The 13,314-nt window shown below is 35.6% G+C and overlaps 2 protein-coding genes across 2 annotated transcripts; one reads left to right on the forward strand and one right to left on the reverse strand.

Annotated features, from left to right (window-relative positions):
• Positions 1 to 906: 906 nt before the first annotated feature.
• On the reverse strand, positions 907 to 11,257 carry gdpd1 (glycerophosphodiester phosphodiesterase domain containing 1). The gene is made up of 11 exons (XM_063907290.1): positions 9,178 to 11,257; positions 7,968 to 8,117; positions 7,426 to 7,468; positions 6,999 to 7,134; positions 6,322 to 6,367; positions 5,944 to 6,065; positions 5,529 to 5,618; positions 5,136 to 5,269; positions 3,492 to 3,551; positions 3,098 to 3,149; positions 907 to 2,563 (listed from the first exon to the last, which is right to left on the reverse strand). The coding sequence occupies exons 2-11, from the start codon at positions 8,101 to 8,103 to the stop codon at positions 2,429 to 2,431; spliced, it is 954 nt and encodes a 317-aa protein (XP_063763360.1). The 5' UTR covers positions 8,104 to 8,117; positions 9,178 to 11,257; the 3' UTR covers positions 907 to 2,428.
• Positions 9,827 to 13,157, forward strand: LOC134880362 (ion channel TACAN-like). Its single transcript, XM_063907289.1, has 12 exons — positions 9,827 to 10,079; positions 10,205 to 10,323; positions 10,451 to 10,567; positions 10,706 to 10,765; positions 10,886 to 10,981; positions 11,091 to 11,180; positions 11,363 to 11,428; positions 11,776 to 11,837; positions 11,920 to 12,012; positions 12,189 to 12,253; positions 12,514 to 12,582; positions 12,809 to 13,157. Exons 1-12 carry the CDS (start codon positions 10,011 to 10,013, stop codon positions 12,920 to 12,922), a joined length of 1,020 nt encoding a protein of 339 aa, XP_063763359.1. The 5' UTR covers positions 9,827 to 10,010; the 3' UTR covers positions 12,923 to 13,157.
• The last annotated feature ends 157 nt before the right edge of the window (positions 13,158 to 13,314 follow it).

Below are 13,314 nucleotides of genomic sequence, written 5' to 3' on the forward strand. Positions count from 1 at the left end.
ATTTTCTTAGTTACAAGATTGACCAAACAAAAATAAATATAATTTAAAATAATTAAGTGGGAAAATACATTGCTAAATCACAAACAAATATAAATAATAAAGTTAAGGATGATGAGGATAATAATTGGAAAGAAAATGATCTATTTGTTGACAGATTCCCTCAGACAGACGCCACATTATATCTTTTTTTTATTTCAAGTTTAAGAGACTTTCATTTTAATCAACACAGCTTAAAAGTCAGATTCAATAATATATATTTTTTATTAACACTAGTACATAAACATTAATAACACATTCAAAGTAATTTAAGGTATTTGTTACTTTAAATAATGCTACATAATAGAAAAAAGTCTAAATATGAATGACATTTTCCTGTATGTATTTGTTGGGATACATTTTGTGTAATAGTTTCAGATGCGTTTTTCCTGTTTTGCAAAAATATTTTAAAGCTCTGAAGGACGTGTATCATCTTGGCGGCCAGGTTGGCAATCTTTGGCAAAGAGGACACTGGCCGTATCCTCGATGAATGATTGACATTTGTATTAGCAAATCAGCGAACGGATAAGGCATAGCAACACTTAGCTCATTGGTCGAGGGTAGAAGCCTTTAACCAGTAATCTGACTGCAAAATCCACATTGTTAGTATTCTCCGTGAATGTAAACACTAATGGATCCATGTGAGTGCAGTCTTTAAGAATAAGTATATCAAACAGGAAAACAGCAGTGTGTAGAAAATGTCCCGCATCATTCACTTTTCTTCAACAAAGGAAAACTTCTCAAATCCATCTAGTCTACAGCGCCCCCTGCTGTCAGTCCGCAGGTAGTTACCATACATAAAACCGTCAAATGTGTGCGGTAAACGATATTATAAAGCTGTTGTTATATATATAAACACCACTCAGCATATTACAGCATTTGAGTTTTTATTGGCAATGATAGAAATGTATTTGTTCAAGATTCAATATTTGAAATCAAATGTCATACTCAATGTGGGATAAGGCATTTAGATAGACAGCCAGGTCCCACACACACAATCAGACGCAACATATACAATAAATAATCATTTAGGCATGCACAACAAATACACACTCAGTACAGCACAGGCAAAGAAATCAAAATATTCAGTAATGTAAGATCTGATGTATGATTGGTAAATCACAAATCTTTCATATGACAAACCACTGTGCAGATTTTACTTCAACCACTCAGACAGCACTCATAAAATACCCAACAGTATAGAAAATAAAGCAGCAATACTGTATATATAGAACAATATAAAGTACTTTCAACCACAACCACTATATTCATTACTGACCCTCTCTCTGTGGTCACCTGTTTGGATTATAAATCTTAAATGCTATAATAATCCCAATGATTTTTGATTGTCTTACTGTAACACAAAATGAAGAGCTGCTGTCTTAAATACATTTCAAATTTGAAGTGCAAAAGCAATCAATCATATATTATGTCTACCATATTTACAATACGCTGTAAACATTATATATTAAGTTGAATTTTGTGTACGATCTTAAAACACGTGTGAAAATGGCAATCCTCTTACTTAAACCATCAAATTGAAATATGTTTTTGTGCAAAATCAGTCGATTCATATGGTTCAAATCTAAAAACTACACTTAAAACACAACAAAATTACAAAAAACAACACACAACGATTTATTTAAAATCCGCTGATAAAATCATGTGCCTTTGAGTTTTAAATAAGGGTCAGCGGCACAACCCACCTCAGTAGTCAAACTGCACCATTTTATCTTTATTTGAAGTAGCATACTTTTGATGCATCAGTGCACATATAAAAATGATCTATCAAACTACTTACATTTTGGATATTGCATGCAATCAACAGTCTGATAGTAAAAACGGGAAATAAATATGTATTGTATCTCAAAACATTCTAAAGCTGCTGGTAAATTAACAAAGAATATTACTGCAAATTGTAATTTACTTGAAAGACTCGAAAAAGGCAAACATATACAGTATCTTGATATTAGTGATGTTTAAAACATAACATCTCAAGTCAAAAGCAATTGTCTGTTATGAAATTCAAGGATGATAAGACTTTCAAACACTGAAGTTTGATTAGCATTTTGTCCCATTTTAAAGAAACTTTAGATTGTGCTGTTTTTTTAATTGATCCAAATATGCAAAGAACACAACTGTCGGTAGGTAATAATATTTAGCATATGTGTGGTGTAATTTAAATGAAATGTTTGTGTCACCAGTTCAACAGCTCGGTCCTCGTACCAGTGCAGTATGCAGAGCCTGAGACACTGAACGGAGCCCTGCTGGAATGCATGCAGAGAAAGTGGATGCACATTGTCGAGGGGGGCTGGTTTAGCAATGACTCAGATTGTAGGTTAATCACATATGTGGGGGAGTAGGGGGGGTGGGTAAGGTAGATTTTTGCAGGTCACTGGGGCTTAGAAATGCCATTCAGGTCCAAGAATTCTTTAAGCCTGGTGGGAAAATCTGTCATAACTCCTGTGGCTCCCAAGTCAAATGCCCTCTGGAAGTCCTCCTCGTCATTCAACACCCAAATGTACACCTGAAACCACATGCAGGAGTTAAAAACACACACACACAAACTACAGTGAAGTTACACAAGGACAAAGAATGCGTCTGTGCTCTATCAGCTTTGTTAGCGGCCACTCAAGCCTATTTTTGAATTTGTAGGAACCATAGACATTTCTCAGTAACTGCTCTTTACTGTTAGCAAAACACTGCACCAACAACAGCTCTCAGAATCAGACAGGCTCTTTTTATACTATGGAAATATTTTAATCATTCTTGGCAGTAAAAACAACACAGGGAAAGTAACTGAATCTTAGCAAAACATTGTTAATGTCCCTAGTTGCTCTTAACAGCCTCCTGTAGTGTAAGCAAAAGGGTTGGAGTTCCGAGAAAAAGTCAAAAGTCAAAATCACTAGGTAAATAACGATAAGATAAAGATGAATTGACTTAATGGGTATCAGCTACTCTTCATTATTGGCCCTATACAATTTCATCCACTCACAATTGTATAATTTGTGTGCAGGTTTTTTTTAGAACTACGAGAGAAGCTACATAACAGCGGTTTTACCTGTATTCCCCTGGCAGTAAGATGCTGAAACAGAGTCTTTCTCATCAGCAATCTGCAAGAGAAAAATGGGAAATGGCAAATATAGCAAAGCTAAAGATAGGTTTAGTTTTACAGTTGTAAATGTCTTGCGTTAATCATCGTCACAGTAATGTGTATGTGTATTATTTTGTAATGAGGCATCATAATTCTTCCCACTGCAACGGCATTTCTCAAAAATGACAAATATACTGTTCAACCAGGGATAAATACATAAAAGCAGTCACAACGTAAATACAATGATACATAATGAAAAAGTGAATACATACAAGTACATAGATTTAATGTAGTAAGATACTCTGATGATAGAATTAAGAAGACAGAGGATTTAAATTGATACGACAAATTAGTTACTTACGTGTCTGCCAGCCAGGTAATTAATCTCTGACTCCTTGTTAATCTGTCGGGACCCTTTATTCTGCAAAATCACACAAAAACGTGTCAGAAAGTTAATCATACTGATGTATTTGCCCCAGTCAGAATTTTTTTTTCTCAAAGCAGCAGTGGTAATACATTTTTATATTTGATTGATGCTCCTCCACCTTTGAATAACAGGTTATTTGAGGTCAAATAAAGCCAGAAGCTGAAATAAAGTCTAGGAAATAAATTAAATCCTTAACTAAAGTTGAAGTAAATGTGCGAAAAATGTAAACAGCAAATGTCAAACAACAACTTTTGATCCTCCAACGTGTCGAGCACAATACACACAACAGATACAAACATATATCTACGCACAGTACAAAAGTTACAGTGTGTATATAAAGCAACTAATTAGTGCAACATAACTACTGTGTTGGTTTGTAACAGAAAAGTAAGGAAATCAGTTAATCTTTAATGAATGTCCGTCCACATGTAATCTGCTCAATGACTTCATGATCAAAGTTGTCAATAAATGATTTCTTTAGTGAGTGAGACGTAAAGTATTTTGATACAGAGAACAGAATCAGAAAGGAAACAACTTGTGGACAAAGTAACTGAGCAAAGAAAGTCCCTCATGCAATGTTTAAAAACTAAATGAGAAACGTTAAGTACATCCCTGACCTCAGTAGGAACTGAACTATTTAACAAAAACAATTTTAATTGCAGGGTTCTGTTAGAGGACCATTTTCAGAGCGTTCATTCAAATCTCTCAGCCTTCATCCATGGCTCACACAGTCCGACACTTCACTTAAAACTTAATTCCACAAAGTGCTCACCCTTGTGAAGAATGTATCACTCTTAAAGTCCTTTTTTTAAATACAAATGGAGATCATGATGTTTCATTAAGAACACTTCTTTCACCAGAAAATCATTAAGCTGATCTAAAAACAGTTTCCAATTTAACCTTTCTGGGTAGAATTTTAAACTGGCGAATTATGATGGTATTTTTGCTTACTTAAAATATAACTGTGCTTTTTCCTCATTTGCTATGATGTTGAGATACAGAGAAAGCTGATAGTTCAGAAAGAAAACACACATGGACAAGACAGGGTTTTTGCCAGTCTGGTGATAAGATGGTGTTTAGATTTCAAAGATTTATAAAGTCAAATAGCTAGGACCTGTATACTCTGTGGCTTTCAGTACGTTTACCATGCAGTGTGGATATGTGTAGACTGTAAAAGCAATATTCCTTGCTCTGGAATATTCCTTCTTGCCATAAAGCATGAACTTTTATTGAAATAAGTAATAGTTAAAGGTTGACATGCTTTTTAAGTGCACTAAAGGAAAGTCGTTGGTTCTTACCCCCGTGAAACCGACCTCAATCTACTGACTTAGTGCTATCAAATGTTGTCTACTTGTATACTGATCACCTCTGGTGTAGTGTTGTGTTACTGTTGTATCTTAATGACAAACTAGGACTGTAGACATGTATCTGTGCAGTGTTGTAAGACAACCAGTAGAGTAAAGTGTAACTAAAAGTCAGTGCACCCTTCTGACCTCTCCTTGAAACGTATGTGTTATCCAAAAGTGCATGTCCTTTTTTAATTCGATCCTATGGGTCTTTTTATGTGTGAATACCTACTTGGTAATAATAGAAGGCATGGGGATCTCCAGAAACTGCTCCTTGAGGGGAACAAAAGGCAGAAGGCCAGTGTAGAAGAGGCCTAACAGCTGCAATACTCTGGGAAGGCTGAACAACACTGGAATACGTGGGTTCTGCAAAACACAAAAACTCAATCAGGATTCATGTTCAATCCCTCAATTCAGTCACTACTGGTGAATCAATTATGAAGTAGAGTGCTCTACAGTTCACAACAGATTTAGTATGTTTCTTGTATTGTAAAGGGCAGATTTTATTATTTCTTATACATGCCAATATAAGCCCTACTAGATAAAAGTAATAGTGTAAAGCAGATTTACTCTCTGAATTGATCACACAAGGGTAAGGTTAACTTGATATTTAATGTTAACATACCTCTGTGTAGCACTTCTTTACAATCTTGTTGCTAGCGTTGCCCCAGACCGTCAGATCCTCTCTGTCGTAGTTAACAACCAGCTCAGAGACCTGCAACGGTAAGAAAGTTATTACAGAAACGCTAAAAAACACATTGTAGACAGGCGTGAAACATGATGAATTAACATACGGTTGCTGCTCATAATGTACTTTTTGTAAACTGAGTTAAAGCGTATCGTCTTTAAAGTTAGTTTCATAGTCTGCCTGTTTAGGTTCACCTTTTTATATACAATGAGGAAAATACTAATTCCTTTTTAATGACAAAAATGACTGCTTACAATCTGTGAAAAGATGAAAACATTTCAATGAAAAATAGCATGGGAAACGTTGTTTTATAGGAGGGTTAGATTACTAATAAAAAACATCACACACAGACCTTCTTGATGAGCCTGTCGTCGTTGACCTTGATGTCAATGTTCACAGGGGTGTTGGGAAATGCCTCAAAAACATCCTTGAGGAGAGGGATGCGTTTGTCCTCCCCCCCCTCGCAGAAACACTCTGCACAGACAAGGACAAGTCAAAAACACAATCTGCCTCAGGTTATACTCCCCATAGTGGCAGTTCCTGGCACTATTTTATGTTATATACAAATTATATTAAATAACTTCTCTTGAGTATAAGTATGAACTGTGGATGACAACAGCCTGCACAACTCTGAGTAACAAAGTGATGACTGAAGGTGCTGATGTGCATCTGTTTATGGGCATGGATAACTCTGTATTAATTACCACAGCTATCAGTTTGTGATGCTCACCTCTTTGAAAAGTCACACCCAGCTTGCAGAGGTACGGCGGGAGCTCCTGCAAAGAGCACACAGTCAGTGACAAACAGACAAGAAATATAACCTATAGACGGCGAGGGTGAAGTCAGGTCATATCCAGTGTGGGGCGAGATGGATGTGACTGAGTGCGTTCAAATGAATATCAAGATAAAAAAAGAGGCAGGAAGGCAAGGATACGTCAAAGCAAGATTCATGTAAACAAGTGACTCTCTGTCCAACAAGGCTAAAGAGCAGACTGTGAACCCAATCTTCAGTTAAACATTTATTTTTGTCTTGTAAACTTTGGAGTAAACAGGTTTTTTTGCCCACACAAGTGGATATGTTTTTAAAATGTATGCCTTGAATAATTTCAGATTTGTTGTTGTGAATAGCTTGTTGTTTTTTAAGGCAGAATTATGTTTGCGTTCTTTATTGTGATAGAAATGCATAAGCAATTTATGAGCAATTTTGCTTTCAACTTTCTCCCATAGAGAACATACCCTTAAATATGTGTGGGCCTCATGGCCTCTTCTGTCTTGTACATGTTAAAAGGGGCTCATAGAAAAACAGCTTACTAATGCTACTATTAATATTTCCATCATTTCCATTATTCAAATAAATTATCATTAAGATTTTCTTAATGAAGGAATGCAATGAGAGCAGTAACTCACAGCGTAGGTCATATCGGAGATGTGGGCGTTGATGCCAGAGGCCCTCTGCAAGCTAGCATCATGTGACACCACTACCTGTTCATCTTTGGTCAGGTGGCAGTCCAACTCCAGCATGTCTGTGCCAAGATCTACAGCGCTGCATGGACAAACACACAGCACATATATTATCACTCTACCTTAAAAACGACACTGACTTTTAGCACAAATTCAAGCTGTTCAGTTCTTAATCGCAGCAGTAAGTAACCTTTGGGTTTTACGTCGCAAACAGTTATCTAAGGCACTGCTGTCTGTATGCTGGAGTGTGGATGATCAGATTGTGGTCACAATCGAAGCTCAGATGACACAAACTTCCCACGATGACATGAAAAAGTCACAAGGTCAGAAGTCAAAAAAGAGCATTGTCATAGTGACTTTTGTTTCTACTTACTGCTTGAATGCTGCCATGGTGTTTTCCAGGTTTTCACCAGCGCCTGCAATTAAAAAAGTAAACAATAAGCATGGTATATTGCTCTCTTTATATTTGCACAAACTCACAGCTAGAATATCGCCTTCAGACCACTTCAGCATTACATACACAAAAATACTGTCTTGTGGAAGCAAAGTAATACATACATGAAAAAATAACCCAAACCATAAAAATAAATCCTAAAACAAACTGGTAACAGCCTAAGCATAAGTGGGGCATAGTTTTACTGTGTAAGAAAGGAAATAAAAACTGTCCGAATTGATTTATGATATACTGCATTCAGACAGGAGAAGTTTTATATTTGACAGGAATAGGCCAAGACATGATTTTCAGGCTCAAAATGGAAATTATAATCACACTCATTATATATACACTATCATCTGTATCTACAAAATCATTTCCTGAAGTATTAGTATGATATCTATTAAAATAAATAGGTTGCACATTTTGTGAGGAACTGTGGATAATTTGTGTTGCAATCTTTTTGCAAGCTTTATCTTCACCTCCTCGATGGGAAATGTGTCTGCTGAGAAAAGGTTCTCGTTTCCTCCGGTGTAGAAGATTAGGACATTTCATCAGCAGGGCTGAGGTGAGCACGTAGCCCGTTACCGTCGACAGGACATACATAGCAGCACACATCTCCTGTCTGTATGCTGGAAAACAAACAACCAGAGGTGCAAGAAGTACTTAGATAAATAGTAAATGTACCAATACTACAGTGTAAAAAACAAAAAAAATCTTACTTAAGAACTAAAAGTAAAAGTACTTATTGTAGGGAATGTCCCATCTTAGAAACATATATATCAACTTACTTGATTATTATTATTGATTAATTAATGTGTTTATCACTGCTGGTCGAGCTGGAGCTAATTTCATAACTTTGAAGACTGCTACTCGAAATTCTAAACTGTAATTATATGTCATAGTTTATGTATTAGGTTATTTATATTTTGTATTCATTTCTAATCTTACTATGTAAAAAAGCTAGTTTACTATTTTTGTTAAATACATTTAGTAATCTAGTAAAAAGTACACTATTGGCTTGCAAAATGTAGTGAAGTAAAAGTATAAAATAGCATTAAAAGGAAATACTTAAGTAAAGTAATAGTACCACAAAGTCGTAGGCTACATAAGTACAGTACTTGAATAAATGTACTTCAATACATTACACAACTGCAAACAACCCACTCGTTTTGACTTTGAGTAAGATGTTGAATGATTCACTAAACAATATCCCTACCAAAATGAGAAATGGCATCTAAAGTCTGAAAGCTGCTTACTACTTGCTAGTGCTGGTTATAAAATAGTTTTGTTTTTTTAATGTAACTTGTGGAACTGAATGTCAACAGCAACATAGTAAATGGAGAAGAGTACAGTACAAATACAAACAGGTATAGGTACACACAAGTGATATATTTTTGTATAAATTCCAACATGTGCAGACATTATCTTATGTTTACAGAGCAGTTTGTAGAACAGGAAGTAAAGTAGAGTTAGAGTTAAGGTGACAAGTGATCAGTTTTAGCGTTGGATAAATTGGTTAAATTATTACAATATTTATTAAATAGATTATGACAAAACTAATGAATGACATGATGTTTCCTTTAATTGTAACAACTGTTAACTGACAAAATCCAGCTCACAACCTACTAGCTAAATCAGGCTATCGTTAGCAGGGCTTTAGTAAAACTCACACACAGTATGAAATCTTACCTTTCTCATCAAGTTGTTTTGGTGTCCGATCTTTCTTCGTGTAGATCAACCTATGTAGTCCTAATACGAGGTAATTGATATCTGTCAATATAAGCGGCAAGCTACTTTGTATGAAATAAACTGACGAACTGACCTCTCATCTACACCTCACAGCTGAGACAACACTCACCGGCCACCGTCAGCTGATTGCGCATGCGCATATAAACAAAACAATGAAACTTCCGTACAGACATTTCAGAATAAAAGCGGCACTAAATCTTTTACACTGAAAATAATTGTATTTGTACGATTCCTCTTATTGACTGCTGTCAGTGAGCAAAAAAATAAAATAAATAAACAACACAAGAGGTTTTAACAAACTAATAAAATAATTATTGATTCCACCAATTAGTCATTTGTGCCATCAAAAATTAAATAGCAAAATCATCTCCCTTGAAACCGATTTGCAGTCAAGTTAGTTTATCATCAATTTCGTGCTTTCATCCACTAGATGCTGTTAATTTGCACTTTTTAAACTAAAATGCTGAAATATAGTGCTATAGAAAAACAAATATAGAACGTCCTGTCTTTGCAATTTATACAATATAGTCAATAATAACCTTTCCCCTTTAGCTCTGTAGGTGATAACTGAACAATGTGATAACAAGATCATTTCTACAGAGCAATGTCCAAGACTAAATCTTGCACATCCGCACAAGTCAAAGTTCACTTTATGCAATAAACCGTCTATGGAGAGAATCACTTCAACATCGCATTATGTGCAAGTAATTTCTTGTTGGTTAAATTATTTCGGTCTGCTCTCGGTGTAGTGTGAAAGATAAAGTGTTCACAAAATGTCTCAAGGTTTTAAAGTCTGTCTGGAGGAGTGGAAATGCATGGAAGAAGACTATAAGCAACTTCAGGTAAGAAAATGACAAATATCAGTTAAAAGTATCAGATTATTCAAACATAGCAGCCGTTTGTTTCTATAATTCCTAAAGTTTACAAAGATAAATGCTTGTGATATCACCATGTTCTTCTGGTCCAGGAAACACACAAAATGTACTTACAAAAACTGGATGACGTTTCCAAGCTACAAAAAAACTGCTCGTCCTCCATTTCCAGTCAGCGCAACAGGCTGAAAGAGGTGTCCTCCCTCGTGAAAAGGTACATTTTATACACACACAAACACAATTGCAGTACAGATAAGAACATCCGGTCGTACACACACAGTATACAGAAATGTGTCAATATAACAGACCTGGCCATCTTATGCACTTATCTCATCCATCAGATGCAGCAAAGGACCTTCAGAAGAGGATGCCAAGATGTTGAATGAAATAAATGAGAAGATAAAGATGCGACCAAATGCTTTCTTTGAAATGGAAGCATTCCTTCCCAATAAAAATGGGTAAACTGATTTTTAAAAGCAAAAGCTGATCTCATTGCTATGATTGATATACACATTTTTTAAAAACAGCTCATTTGCATTTATTACCTTGTGTAAAGTTACACCAGAAAAATAATATGATTCATATTCATATTTCAGTTTGTACCTCAGTCTGGTTCTTGGAAATGTGAATGTCACTCTTTTCAGCAAGCAGTCAAAGTAAGAAACACATATCTAAGCCAAGAGATTCCTTATTTCCCATCATCAATGACACATTTAATCATTTATATTGTAAATTGAGGCCTGCATTTGTCCTATCTTCTATTTCCTATCTGTCAGATTTGCCTACAAAGATGAATACGAGAAGTTTAAGCTGTACCTCACAGTCATCATGCTGCTGCTCTCCTTTGTATGCTATTTCTTTGTGAGCTACAGGTAAATATTAGCATGTTCTGCTACCTTGTCAGTTACCATGACTTTACTATATGGACAATGCATGTACCGCATATCTAAATCAATAATTTGTCTGTTATCCTGACTTTAGATTCCTTGATGCGATCGTCAATTTCGTGCTGGTTTGGTACTATTGCACATTAACCATCAGGGAAAGCATCCTCATCACCAACGGCTCCAGGTCAGTCCTACCACCCCTACAAAAACATTTAAAAAATGATGACACATTTTTCATAAATAAAACATATTGGCAGCTCACTGACCATTTAACTGTAATTATAGCAACTAATCATATTTGTAATAAAGTAAATTGCAAAAAAACAACAGACTAAAATATCTAATACAATGCATCTGGCATCACAGAATCAAAGGCTGGTGGGTTTTTCACCACTACATCTCAGCTTTTTTGTCCGGTGTAATGCTAACATGGTGAGTGTTTAATATTTTTCTTATTCAATGCTGAACATGCTATTGTTGCAGTTACTCAAAATCTGTTGCTTTTTAAAGAGTGAGACAACAACTGCACAAAATATTTTTCAAAGACCTTTATACTACAGTTTCCTTTACATTAATTTGCACATTGTCTAAATGCTCTTGATTTTTTATGTAAAGCCATAATTGCCTGGTTGTCGAAATGTGCGTACATTACCTTTTGTAAGTAAGTAAAAAAAGAAAACCTAATTAACACATTGAGAAAATGACCCCCCATGCTTTTTGCATTGTATTACTGTTTTGTTGTTTTTACGTAATTACTTGTTTTTCTGTTTTTCACCAAGGCCAGATGGGGACTTGTACAAGACATTCAGGAACCAGTTCCTTGCCTACTCCTTGTATCAGAGTAAGGCTCTTTATTTGAAATACATTTTTAATTCTTATAAAATAAAAGACTGAGCCTCATTTTCTTTATTTGTAACTTACAGGTTTTGTCCAGTGTCTGCAGTGCTACTATCAGAGTGGATGTCTCTATAGGCTACGAGCTCTGGGAGAAAGACACAACATGGATCTGACCGTGGGTGAGAGACACTGTAACACACCAAGGACACAATACACTCAGTCAGGCACATCATGCTTTAATATTTTGGTTGATGGTGCTTCACCATGTCTGGGGCTCCGAATTGCCACTGCTTCAATAAAAAGATGTGGAAATAATATAGAAAAACATTGAAAATCTTCTGTTTTCTGTTTTTAGAGGGATTTCAGTCTTGGATGTGGAAAGGGCTGACATTTTTGTTGCCCTTCCTCTTTTTTGGTCATGTGAGTACAGTCTTGGACACTGAGATGATTCACAACTGAACTTAAGCTTAAAAAATGTCTGCTTTCTCATGGCTGGATAAAAAGATCTGATTGAAAATGCTGATGTCATTCTAGGCTTAGGTAAAATTTGATACAATGTTTAGGATTTTGGTTATCTGAATAACAGCTTAAGCTTTAACTTGTCTGTGTTTGTACAGCTGTAAATCAAATCATTCACTTTTACAAGACAAATCCTGAAGTACTTGTGTTTTGTCTTGCAGTTTTGGCAGCTATTCAATAGCCTCTCTCTCTTCAGAATGGCACGGCTCCCAGACTGTAAAGAATGGCAGGTCAGTACTCACCTATTTTCGCGTTATTCCTGCTCATAAAAGCATATTTGCAATCCATTCATATATCTTCTATGCTGCATTAACTGATTTTATGTTATAAAAGACACGCATGTTATCATTTAGTCAAAGATGCCTACTGTAAATGAGCTACTTCTTCATAAAATAAAATAAATAAAGATGAATTAAAGCTTTTGTGCTTACTCATGTATTGGTTTCTTTATGCCAGGTCATGATGTGTGGTCTCTGCTTCCTCATTCTGTTCATGGGAAACTTCTTCACCACTGTTGCTGTGGTCCGTCACAAGGTCAAGAGCAGAAAACTGAAAACTAAGAGTCTGTGATACTGTGCATACTGTAATAAGAAAAAAAAACATGACTACAAATGATGTCTAAATTGCTTATCTCCAAATGTAAAGCTCACATTGTCATTATTGCTGTCATTATCTGCGAATTAATTGTGTCTAATCAATACTTATTAAACGTAAATGATGCTCTACAATGCCCCTTTCTTTGCATAATTAGTCAAATTACTCTCATAGCAAAAGCCAAAACAATAAAGCATTTGTCCCCCCCTTCTTGAAGCTTTTTTTTTAGTACTTCTTTCTACTTGTGCATACATGTGTCTGATAATGTTTGATTGTAGCCTTTTGCTCTCTTTTCTGTCTAGATAGGATTCATTTAAAGTTGGGCTTGTTAAAGCTGAGTTACCCTAGAGGGTTTCCAAAAGTACATC

The sequence above is a fragment of the Eleginops maclovinus genome, chromosome 18, assembly GCF_036324505.1.
Source record: "Eleginops maclovinus isolate JMC-PN-2008 ecotype Puerto Natales chromosome 18, JC_Emac_rtc_rv5, whole genome shotgun sequence".
Taxonomy (NCBI): domain Eukaryota; kingdom Metazoa; phylum Chordata; class Actinopteri; order Perciformes; family Eleginopidae; genus Eleginops; species Eleginops maclovinus.